Source organism: Alosa sapidissima, chromosome 3, assembly GCF_018492685.1.
Source record: "Alosa sapidissima isolate fAloSap1 chromosome 3, fAloSap1.pri, whole genome shotgun sequence".
Lineage (NCBI taxonomy): Eukaryota > Metazoa > Chordata > Actinopteri > Clupeiformes > Clupeidae > Alosa > Alosa sapidissima.
The window spans coordinates 13,554,818-13,566,932 of record NC_055959.1 but is presented as its reverse complement, the minus strand read 5'-3'; the positions used below and the strand labels follow the sequence as shown (position 1 = coordinate 13,566,932).

Here is a 12,115-nt window from a genome sequence, read left to right as displayed (position 1 = left end):
AGACACTTGTTGTAAAAACACTCTGTGACTTAACAGGTTATAGCAAGCCAGCAAAGCAAACTAAAAATAGAAAAGGGAATGTCTGCACACTTGGATCTTGAAAGTTGTGACATTTAAAGTGAGCCAGTAGATGGCATGTTGCTGCTGAGAGAAACAAATGTGTGACTTAATATTATATGGACATGTTCTAAAAGTGAAACACTAATTTCAAATGGGAAGAAAGGAAAAGGAAAAAAGATGAATTTCAATATAATTTATTGGCATTTGAGGCACTGTACAAAGACCTAAAAAAATCATTCCAAAATTAAAGTCATAATACATATGTACAAGCATCATCGAGAATGCACACATTCAAGAGGGCCTCTCCTTTCTGTCCTAAAAGCAGAAAATCTCAAACCAGCCACTGAGTCCTCCTGCACTGGAAATCTTCTATCTCTACAGTAGACACCTGATATCAAACAGTGTGGTTAAAATGACCTGGATTGGCAGGATGCTGTGGATGTCCATTTAATCTCCAGTGGAGCTGATGAGTTCAGTCAGATATCCAGGGCAGGAGAGCTGGAAACCATGCTTTGGAAAGGGGGGGGGGGGTCAAGAGCAACATGGAAAAACTCTGATCTACAGTGAATCAAATAAACAGTCATATCTATCCATTTATCAGCATTCACAAATATAACTCACATCATTCTGATTCTCAATCATGGTGTGGCATTGAGTAAATAGTGTTTCTTTCTCCTGCCCTGAAGTTAATTCTAGCGTATACCAATGTGGACAATGCATAGGTTCCAAAGATTCTGTTCACTTTTGGGCTTGAGATAGTATTGTTCATAGCAACAGTGGGGGGATGAATATATTGCTATCAATATCGTAATTCAACACAGAGGGAGTCCATAAAAAAGGTATCTGGACAGCTATTAAGGTCTTGGTAACACTTAAGACCATCTTACTGACTGACCATGTTCTAAACATGACATGGCAAATGTCATACGCATCATGATAACTGATCCAATGATTTGACACTGTCAACAACATGCACAGTATATCTCAGTGAACTTGAAACAGAATTGGTGAAAGTTGAAAGTAAATCTAAATAATTACAAAATGTTTTAAAATTCAAATGTAGTTTATAATACAAAATACCATGTAGTTTAGTTAAATTGTTTAATGATAAAAAAGATGTGGTGAGGTCTAAGCCATCAAAGAGTTGGCATAGTTACGCCCTTTTGGACTTCTGGATGAGCTGTAAGTTGAACTGGTAACACAGTGATACTGCAGGGATCTGTGCACCATCGGACCATGGACATGCAGACCTATCCAAAATTCATGATAAAAATGAAAGCACATCGACAACGCCTGCTTCGACTGTATTGATGGAAAGGTCATTTAGCTGCTTGAGACATGTATAGACATAATTTGGCATCATTGGCTGTAATAACATCACTGCTTCTAATGTTCACATCGACTTTGAAATCAATAAAGTGAAATGGGAACGGCTAAAGTGCCCTTGAGCAAGGCACCTAACCCCTCACTGCTCCCCGAGCGCCACTGTAGCAAGGCAGCTCACTGCGTCAGGATTAGTGTGTGCTTCACCTCACTGTGTGTTCACTGTGTGCTCTGTGTGTTCACTAATTCACGGATGGGATAAATGCAGAGACCAAAATCCTTGTATACACAAGTATACAGTACTTGGCCTAGAAACCTGATTTACATTTACATTTTTATTAAGTTGAGTTTATGTAAAGTGATACCAAGGCCTCTTCAATTGGGATAGAGTTTTTTTCCTAAGAAACAATTTTTCTACAAAGGCAGAAAGCAACACTCCAACACTCGGAATCTACACTCATCACTAGCTGAGTCATTTCGGCCAATACTGGATTATTACTGGGTGACATACTTTATTTTTATTTTTAAAATAACTTTAACTATTAGAAACATTACAAAACCCTTGAAATGCAAAAATTAACAACTACATAACTAAAATAATTTAGTCGAAGAACAGTTCAATATACACTACTGTAATTGCACCCAATTACTGAAGTACCACAAAAGCATTCCAAATACCTCTCTTAACTCTTAAAAAGCAAAACCTGTCTGACAGGTTTAGCATTACTAGATAAATCGCTCACCTAAATTTGAAAGAATAGTTGAAAATATAAACTACATATCAATTCACAAATGCTTTCCTAATTCTATAAAAATGAGACACAACAATTATATTGTTAAACTGCCCGTTCTCTGGCAATGATAATTTAAAAGGAAGACATGTTTAGGTAAGACTGGTTGTTTGTGGAAGTGCCATAAATCAAAAGTTGTTATTTTTGTGAAGTAGGGTAAAATGTCTTTAAATATGTATGGTAACGTATATTTAATGCTACTTAAAAAATAAATAAATATAGGTTTGAGAAGTTTGAGAACTTTCTGCTGTTGAATATGTGTTCTTTCATGTAGTCGTTGAGCATATATTTTCCTCCTATAGCCACTGGTTGCAAAGTTTTGGCAATGTTTTCCACAGTCAACCAAAACAATTCTACACTGACATTCTATTATGGCCAGGTTTAAGAATTTTAAACTCATTAAACTGAGACAAACATGACTACTTCTGGAAGCTCACTTGATTACAATGAATACAGTATGTAAACATGATGTTAAAGAAAGAAAGAAAATCTATGACAAGCAAATATCTACAACAAAGCATTTTTACAAGGAGAATGATAAAAAATTGTATTTATAAAAAATATATTTACCTAAAAATATATTAATTCGTTGTTCATTTAACAAGAAATTGCCAGTGTTTAAATCTTGCATGCAAAAGATGATCTCTGTGGCAGACATGTCATCGAAAAACACTGAAAAATGATAGCTCATACATCAGAGCAGAGCTGAACATGCTGGCAATTTTTTAAAAAAAAGCTCTTCTGACCATAGCTCACCAAGAAGACAAGTAACATTTCAGAATCCCATAGCCCTGCACAACTATTCTCTGTTTATACTGTAAGAGTTATCTTTATACTCTTCAATGATAAGCGAAGCACCCAAAGGGCTCTTGGTAGCACATCTTTGTAGGGTCCAGCTTTCTCCCCCTATTCCATCACACAGGACCAGCATGTGCCATACAGTTAAAAGGCCTCAGTATTAAATGATCAATAGGATATGACTTGGGGTGATGATAACAGACAATTATTTTACATAATACAAAAATAACAGACTTGCTGAAAGTGTGTGGTTACTTTTGAATCATGGCATTAGAATTAAATAAAATAAATACAAATGTAATTAAATAAATATTATCATCATGGTTTTGACAAGCTTTGGTGAAGACGTGACTATTCCTTATTAGGATCACATGTAATATCTGCAGTGCATTTCTCTGACATTCTCTCTGCTCATTTAGATTTTAGAAGTACATAACTAGATTTGTCCTAATGCACACAGTGCCATGTAATAACTCTGTGCTGTACAAAAACATGTGGTCACCTACTGAAACCAGGGGAGTTTTACAATATTTTGGCTTTAAAAAAATGACTTCAGTAGCTCCAGTAGTTTCAGCTGACCCATCTCTGATATCATGTTTTACTGCTGTACATTCTGGCTGTTTCCTGGAGTGTCGCCAAAGAAAAGATTAGACTTTCCTTAATGGTTGACTGGCTGTAATTTCCATTTCCATTTTGAGTTGGAAACTTGTAGCCTACCTCTAATTTATAACATACCAGATCAATGTTGCCAACCAGTTTTCTGCAGGGAAAAGCCAACAACAATGAATATAACATAATATTTTGAAATAAAATAAATATCTAGTCCAATTTAATAGTCATACCAGGGTATCAATTACTTGCATGGATTGTTTTACTGTAATTAGTATCAATTTTCTAATGTAATGACTTGAGTAAACTGTCATTCATTATATCATCTGTCTAAGGATCAGTCTGATATGGAGAGAGTGGGCCCCACTTTTGGGAGAAAACACTTTCATTGCATTTTAGCCATGCTAAAACGTAACAATATATACCATCACAATCGGCAGGTCTTGAAGGTCACTCTGAAACATTTGACTTTACACATAGCCAATGTAGCCAAGAGGAGAATCAAGGACTAAGTGTCTTTCTAGACACCCAAACATGGTGGTGATACTACAAACCCTCAGGGAACTATATCTAAACAATACTCTCCCTCAGGCTGCCAACAAATTCAGCAGTGTCAGGGATAGTGTATGGGGCAGAGTGCAAGACCACTTCATTCTGGACCTCCACAGGACCAGAGGGAGTGAGGGGTACTTTGTCAGAAGCTGCTACGGGGTTCCACATGGCGACATCCTGCTCCATCCCATCACCATAGAACTGGCTCATTCTGAAAGCAATCATTCCATCCTTCTCAGGTGGCTCCTCGCCATCCCCAGTCTGGTCAGACTTTTCACGGAACAGGAACGAGGCGTGCTTGAGGGAACGGCAGAGGATGTACTTGCGCCAGGCTTTCTGGATGACTCGGGCAGCCACGTCCTCTTGCTTGCGCCTTAGTGTGGTGGTGATGGGCTCGTAGGACGTCTTGGAAGGGTTGTTGGCCATGAACTTCTCCTCCATGCTCGCCTTGAGAGTGTCCAACTCTCCTGAGTCACCAAGTACATCAGCTGTCAGGGCCAGAAGTATGTCCAGACAGTGGATCTTATCACCTGGCACCATGGGCAGGTCCATTGTGATCAGCTTGATTGTGTTTGGTTTTGGGATCCTGAGGGGTTCTTTTAGGGTGTCGCAAAACTCAGAGAGCTGGCTGTAGCTGATGAACTGTGAAGCATCTGGATCAAACTTCTCCCACATCTCGTAAAACATCTCAAAGTCGTCCTCGCACAATGGGTCAGCGCTTTCCTCAGTGGCCACGTTGAAGTTCTCCAGGATGATGGCAATGTACATGTTGACCACTACCAGAAAGGACATAACAATGTAGGTGCAGAAGAAGACGATTCCTACCCCAGGGCTGCCGCAGTTACCCCTCACATCTGATCCTGGGTTTTCCAAGTCAGGGTCACAATCCGGTGGACCACTGTTCAAAATGGGTGAAAGGAGTCCGTCCCAACCTGCTGAAGTTGTGATCATGAAAAGGCAGATGATGCTGTTGCCAAAAGTCTCAAAGTTAAACATGTCATCAATCATGCCTTCACGCTTGACATAGGCGAAGTTGGACATGCCAAAAATGGAGAAAATGAACATGATAAGGAAAAGGAGAAGGCCAATATTGAAAAGTGCAGGAAGTGACATCATCAGGGCAAACAGAAGTGTTCGAATTCCCTTGGCACCACGAATGAGGCGCAGAACTCGACCAATCCTTGCCAGTCGGATCACACGGAAAAGAGTTGGAGAGACAAAATATTTCTCAATGATGTCTGCCAGCACAAGACCTTTAAAAAAGAAATAAAAACATCATTAATCGGCCAACATCTAACCTGGTTTCATTTTTAATTGCAGTGGGGTCATTCTATGAAAGCCTTTTTCACTATTTATTTTTTTTTATCATCAAAATTAACCAAAATTAAGGCATACATTTTTTGTTTCACATTGAAATATAATAGATTGAAATTAGTGCTGTCAGTTAAACGCGTTATTAACGGCGTTAACGGAAACCTATTTTAACGGCGTCAATTCTTTTATCGCGAGATTAACGTTCATTTTGGTGTAACAAACTTTGTAGTTTTTTCACATGCTGTTGCAACAACTAGTAAAGTTAGAACAACTACAACACCACACCGATCTAGCCAGACCGGAAACTAAACAAAATGGGGTGTGATACAGATCAAATGTATCTTTATGATGATGCGCCGTTAGTAGGCTACGTAAAGGCATGCTGCACACACTTGGTTGGGCTAACGAGCCGGCCAAAGAGTAGTAGCCTAGGCTGGCGCATTAGTTGTGTGCCGCCAAAGATTTTTTCACCGTCACTTGTTCTGTTATCAATATTCCTCTTTGGCTGCTACTATTTGCGATGCACTCTGCTTTCGACATTCATTTACATTAGATTCCATTCTTCCATTCCAAACTCCGCACACCAGCATCGCACTTTGCAGCCGTGTAAATCACGATTCAGTTATATTTGGTCGCTGCTCCATAAAATCCATTGTTCATCCAGTGTTTGCCTGTTAAAAAACTTCGGCGTTGATGTGTGTGGCAAGTGACAGTGCATCATATTTAGGCCTATAAAATGCCAATGCACTAGGCCTATAAAATGGCAATGCACTCATGTTGAAAAGTTCCTTATTTTCAACTGAACTCAAAGATAATGAATATAGTATGAATATAATATTTTCTGTTTGTTATGCCCTTTATAATGTGTGTAGGCCTACATTTTGTGCATGCACTTCTGCAGTAGCATTTATTTCAGTTTATATCAGCTATATTACTGAAGAATATATTGTGTTGCCTCAGGTCTGCTGCACATCTTTTGAAATTTGATTTGAAATAATCAAATAGACCTATGTCTTAAAGTTCAGTTAATAAAGTAACTTGCTTTGCTTTCATTTGAATCCCAATCAAGATAAACAATAATTGCTTTATTGTTAATATGGACTCCTGGAAAGTTCAGAAATGCAAAATAATAGAATTTTAATCATATGATAAAATATGTGATTAATCGTGATTAACTATAGGAATTCAACGATTAATCGTGATTAAAAATGTTAATTGTTTGACAGCACTAATTGAAATATAATAAATGTGACGGGGTGGTATGTGACGGGGTGGTACATTTCATGATAAAATAGCTCTAGTTATCCAATAGCGGTCAAGTTATTGACTTAACATGCATGCCTACAATTAGAAATGTCATTTGTTTAGCAATGATAGTGTTAAAACTGTATTGAAAAATAGTTCTTCCCGTTTAATTTGCGTGACGGGCTGGTTGGATTAAGCTTGACGGACCCTCTCACAGTAATGAAAAAACAACAAATGAACAATGTAAAAGAATGTCTTGGTTTGTTTTTCCACTTAGTTTCTTGGGTGCTCTACAGGCAGACATTATGGAAAAATGTATTTGTGATTTTATATCAAGTAACAGTATGCTAAATTTTACAGACAAAACAAGTTAATGTGACGGGGGTGGTAAGTCAAACCAAGGAACGCAAATAAAATCATAAAATATTTACCAAAAAAATGTCTAATGTCATCAGGAAAATATATTTAATTTTGAAAATAACAAAAGTTTGATAAGAATATAATATTTACATGGTGATATTTTAGATGTAAATGTCATGTCGGTCAACCCGGACACATGGAAATGGCCATTTTTAGATGGTTAAAAATAGTGTGATACTCTTTAAGAATAGTATTTTCTTGTACATCATGTTAACAAAAACCCTTGAATTATTAGCTTTAGAATCACACCTTACATTGTACCTTATGTATCTCATCAAATGTTCAAATCAAATCAAATCAAATCAAATGGCATCTGTTTCATAGAATGACCCAGTTAAAGAAGAACTCTGGCCATTTTTATCACAGAGCTCAGTTGATTATGTTTAGTTGATTGGCTGCTTTAGCCGCTTGCCGGGTAATTTGCGTCAGAAAGCACCGATTTTTCTTCATTTTCTTTGACCGACAGTATTCCATTAACATGATCAACTGAGCTTTGTGTTAAAAATGACCAGAGTTCTCCTTTAATTGACAATTGTCTTTTGAAGCAAACTGAACTGTAAAAGGAACCTCATTACATTATATGGAAGAAAAGGTGGAAAAAATATAATTTGCACTTACCCACTACAGACAGAATAACAACAACAAAGTCAAAAATGTTCCAGCCAATTGTGAAGAAGTACTGTCGGAGGGCAATCATTTTCAGACTGCATTCTGTGGTGAAGACCACAATGAAGACCAAGTTGATGAGGAAAAGTATGTCCTCCTTCTCTTTACTCTGGCCATCCGTTTCCACCATCATGGTTATCATGTTGAGCATGATCAATATCATGATAAGGATGTCAAAGAATTGTTGGGTGACCAAGTCAAAGACCAGTGCTGAAAATCTGTTCTGTAAGTCCAAAATGACACCAAGGCTTATCACAAGACTGCAGAACAATTAGTCATCCTTGTGAAAAGTTATGAAACACTTAGGTCAATATTACTTTACTTAATTCACATGTAAATTAGGCTAAATCATATTCCCATTGCTCTACGAAGTGCTTTGAGAATATGTCTAATTGTTAATGACACTACAACTACTACACTACAACAACTACAACACTAAAACAATTTAGTTAAATTGTATTGATTGATTTTTAATGTTTCAAGTGGTTTCTACTGTACACAAAGACACAAGACTAAAGGTGAGCAGATAAGATATGCTACAACAAGCTCAGCATTTAGCTGACATACACCACTGGGTACCATATCTTGAGACAACATGAAAAGTTAGGCCATTTTGGGTCAATATAAAAGATGATGTTTAAGACATAGAGTACATATTGAATGTATGTCTTGAATGTGGTTAGTTTGTGAGAGAGGATAACAAGCTAGCTCATGTATTGTTGTTTACTAACCTCTGGTCTTGGTATAGGCTTCTGTGGCTTCTTAGAACCCAGTTTCTTCATAGCATTGTAGTACTTTTTCTGTTCTTCTGTCATGAAGATGTCCTTGCCTCCAAAGTAAAGGGACAAAAACAATTATTCTAACAGGTACACTGCATAAATTTACAATCACAGGTGAACATGCTGACTGCTTGAGTGTTTGCATTGGGTGCTACAGTCACTTCTACATTTTACTCTTTGGGGTACCATAACTTTTTCTTGGGTACTGCATCACTTCTCAAAAGCTACCAGTCCTGTTGTATTGGGGTATTACCACAGTTTTGTCCAGTTCACACACGTTTAAACTAATTCATTTAGTTTTGATAGAACTTCTTAGATACTTATCTTTGCCTTCTGTTGGTTGAAATTGTCAATGATGACACCAATGAAGAGATTGAGGGTAAAGAAGGAGCCAAATATGATGAATATGACGAAATAGATGTACATGTAGAGGTTTGCTTCATACTCAGGTTGATCTTCAATCTGTCAAGGAAAAAAATGATGTTACAAATAACAACACAGTTATCCATGTAATGTGTGTTGTAATGAAGTGTTGGTCATATTATAGACCCTTTCAACAAGTAAAACAAAAACAATGCTTGAACGTTCTATTTTGTTCCCAATCTACTTCCGCTTCATTAAAGGTCCAGTATGTAGGAAATAATGGAAAATAAACTGTAACCATTCCAAAAATGATCACCATATGTTGTCAGAGAGTAAGGAAACACGATGAATTGAAGAAATGGCTTATTTGACAACATTACTCTAACCCGTAAAACCCCGTAAAACCCATGAAAAAAAATGAGTTACGGGGCGGAATCTCTTGGAATTTTTGTTTATGTTTTGAACGATTAATTCTAGAATAGCGTATTAATAATGGGCTAGCGCGTCCTCCTATTTGGGTTGCCAAATTAGCAAAGGCTAACTGTCAACAGCTGTCAGTTGTAGTCATGAACGCCTACGAGAGGCAGGCAAATTTCCAAAATTAAAACAAGAAACAAATTAAGTGGACATCGGAGGAGCTTCCTGAGATGGTGACGTCTTCGTCAAACTAAGAATATCAAGTCTGACGCAGAGCTGGCCATATTTCTCCACAACAGGTTAGGCTAAACTTCATCTGTATCGCTAACTTCAGCTAAATATGTTACGTTGGTTAGAGAGGTATTTTTTGTTTTCACTGTTTCCGTAATGTGTAGCTGGGTCATGGTTGGACAAACGTTAAAGCAGCTGCAGGTCAACTAACGTTAGCTAAGTCTTCATTACATCTGGCAACCCAGAAGAGGCTCGCATCTGGAAGTCTTGAGAACGTTCACCAGTGTTTTGATTTTGGCCTACACGTTCGGTAACAATCCTAGGCTACAAATCGCACCTTTAAAATAATATATGGAATGTTAAAACAGAAGACTTGTGCGAACAACTATGATGCTGATAATGGAACACTGACCCCACGTGAATCAACTGCACCATACATGATGTCCATCCATCCCTTAAATGTTGACTGTATAAAAGACAAAAGATTGATTTTACCATCCATTTTTTGGACACCTCAACAGACACAGGCAAGATGCAATATACAGTTCAAAAGAGGGTAGGAATAGTGCAATATTAGTATAGACTGTGGTTTAATATCAAATATAAATATAGTGCAAGGCAGTTCAGTGCAATGACATAGTTTACTATAAAGAAAAGTTTTGGACAACTCACTCCTTGACTGGCAAGATGGCGGCGAGCAGAAAAACCAAGTGAGTTGTTCAAAACCTTTCTTTTAGTAAACTCTGTGTGACACCAAAAATGTTCTCAATGCTCGAGTTCATGTGTAGAGACACTGATGATACTTCGATCAAGGTTTCATGTTGTGTCGAGCCTTCTTAGTGTTTTAAAAATAGCGATCTTGTATCAAAATAGTAGTGCCTCTACGATTCCCATTCAAAAGGCCATTTGACCCAAAAACGACAACACAGGCAAGCTTAAAAGTAACGATTGGCTGTAAATGAGCTAACAGTATAAATGAACTAAGAAAAGAAATTAGTAGTCATTTGTCCAAAAAGTACACTCTGCTTTTAAAGGCTTTGGGATGCAATGTCATTTCACAATATTTTCTGCAATTTCTTCTTCATAAGACCATAAACAATAGTAATGTAGTGGCTAAGGAACTTGACTTGAATGTAGTAGCCACAAAAAGTAATGGGTTCAATTTACACTTAACACTGAGCTGCTCCAGGGACACTGACCCTGCAATTGGTATCTCTAAGTCACTTTGGATAAAAGTGCCAACTAAATGCATTACTGGTAATAGACAAATAAATAACCAGATCTGAAAATAGTGTTTTTACAACATACTGTAGAAAGAAATGGTAGTATATGAGTTAAATTCCTTTAACATACCACTTGAAGCAGAGAAAGATAGCCCATGCCCACATTGTCGTAGGTAACCTTGAGGTTGGTCCATCGAGCATCAAGACCAGACTCCTCAAGGGAAGAACAATCTGATTTATTGTTAACCACATCTGTGAGAAACATCTCCCCTGAGGTGGTGTTCACACAACGGTAGAACTTTCCGGCAAAGAGGTTGACACCCATGATACTGAAGATTAGCCAGAAGATCAGGCAGACCAGCAGCACATTGAAGATGGAGGGGATGGCTCCCACTAGCGCATTCACCACCACCTACAGCCATCATCAGATAGAAGAGAGAACAGCATAACATTAATATTACATCTGGTTGTTTACACATGATTACATTGCTATGTATTAATTACATAAACATCATATAGAAGAGAGATATCAATAATAACATCACATCATATTGTTTACACATGATTATACTGTATTTATGTACAGTTACATAAACATTTCAATAATTACACTCCATCATTAACACTTTTTTCAGGCAAGGGCTGTGTCTAAAATAGGAAAATAGGTCTAACCCTGATTTGACATAGTCATTAGTCACTTCATTACTACACTGTGACTCAGGACAGTAATACAAAATGGATGAATTCTGTGTTATTCGGTTTCGACAAAACCATGCAAAGGTCATTTGTAATTCTGGTGAAAGGTCGATATTTGAGCTCAACAGCCAATAAAATCACAGCCCTCTCACTATGCTCCTGAAGCAACAGGTTGATCAACTGAAAAACTGTATATGAACTAGGGCTGTGTAAATAAGCCAATTTCTATTTCAAGTATGGTCTCTAATAAACTATGAAAACAAAATAATCAAGATACAATGTGCTAATGTTAATCAGGGTTCCTACACATTTTCCATTTCAAAATTCCATACTTTTTCCATACTCAAATTTTCAAACTTCTCAGTACATTTTTCTGACCATATTCTATGTCAATGGAGCATTCTACTAGCATTGTGAAGAGCTGTATAATAATGTTATTATTAACTTGGTAGCCCTTGGATACTTTTCGTTGGGGGAAGTGCTGTGTTGGAAGGTGCACTCACATTTTTAGTTCTCTGTAGATACAAGCATAGCCTACATATGTTGGAGACTAGTGCACTGCTGGCAGAGGCCTCAGAAATCACCATAAACAATATTATTTGTTTGCAATTACAGTTTATCAGATAAT

At 37.4% G+C, this 12,115-nt stretch overlaps 1 protein-coding gene across 1 annotated transcript in view; it reads right to left on the bottom strand.

Moving 5' to 3' along the window:
- Positions 1–242: 242 nt before the first annotated feature.
- The window catches only part of LOC121705026 (sodium channel protein type 4 subunit alpha B-like), a 48,983-nt gene continuing 37,110 nt past the window's right edge, over positions 243–12,115 (bottom strand). Inside the window, exons 21-26 of the mRNA XM_042085705.1 lie at positions 10,922–11,203; positions 9,981–10,034; positions 8,882–9,019; positions 8,510–8,614; positions 7,731–8,001; positions 243–5,386 (exon numbers count right to left, since the gene is read on the bottom strand). Coding sequence (XP_041941639.1) covers positions 4,152–5,386; positions 7,731–8,001; positions 8,510–8,614; positions 8,882–9,019; positions 9,981–10,034; positions 10,922–11,203 — 2,085 coding nt within the window. The 3' untranslated portion in view covers positions 243–4,151. The remainder of the gene's footprint in view (positions 5,387–7,730; positions 8,002–8,509; positions 8,615–8,881; positions 9,020–9,980; positions 10,035–10,921; positions 11,204–12,115) is intronic.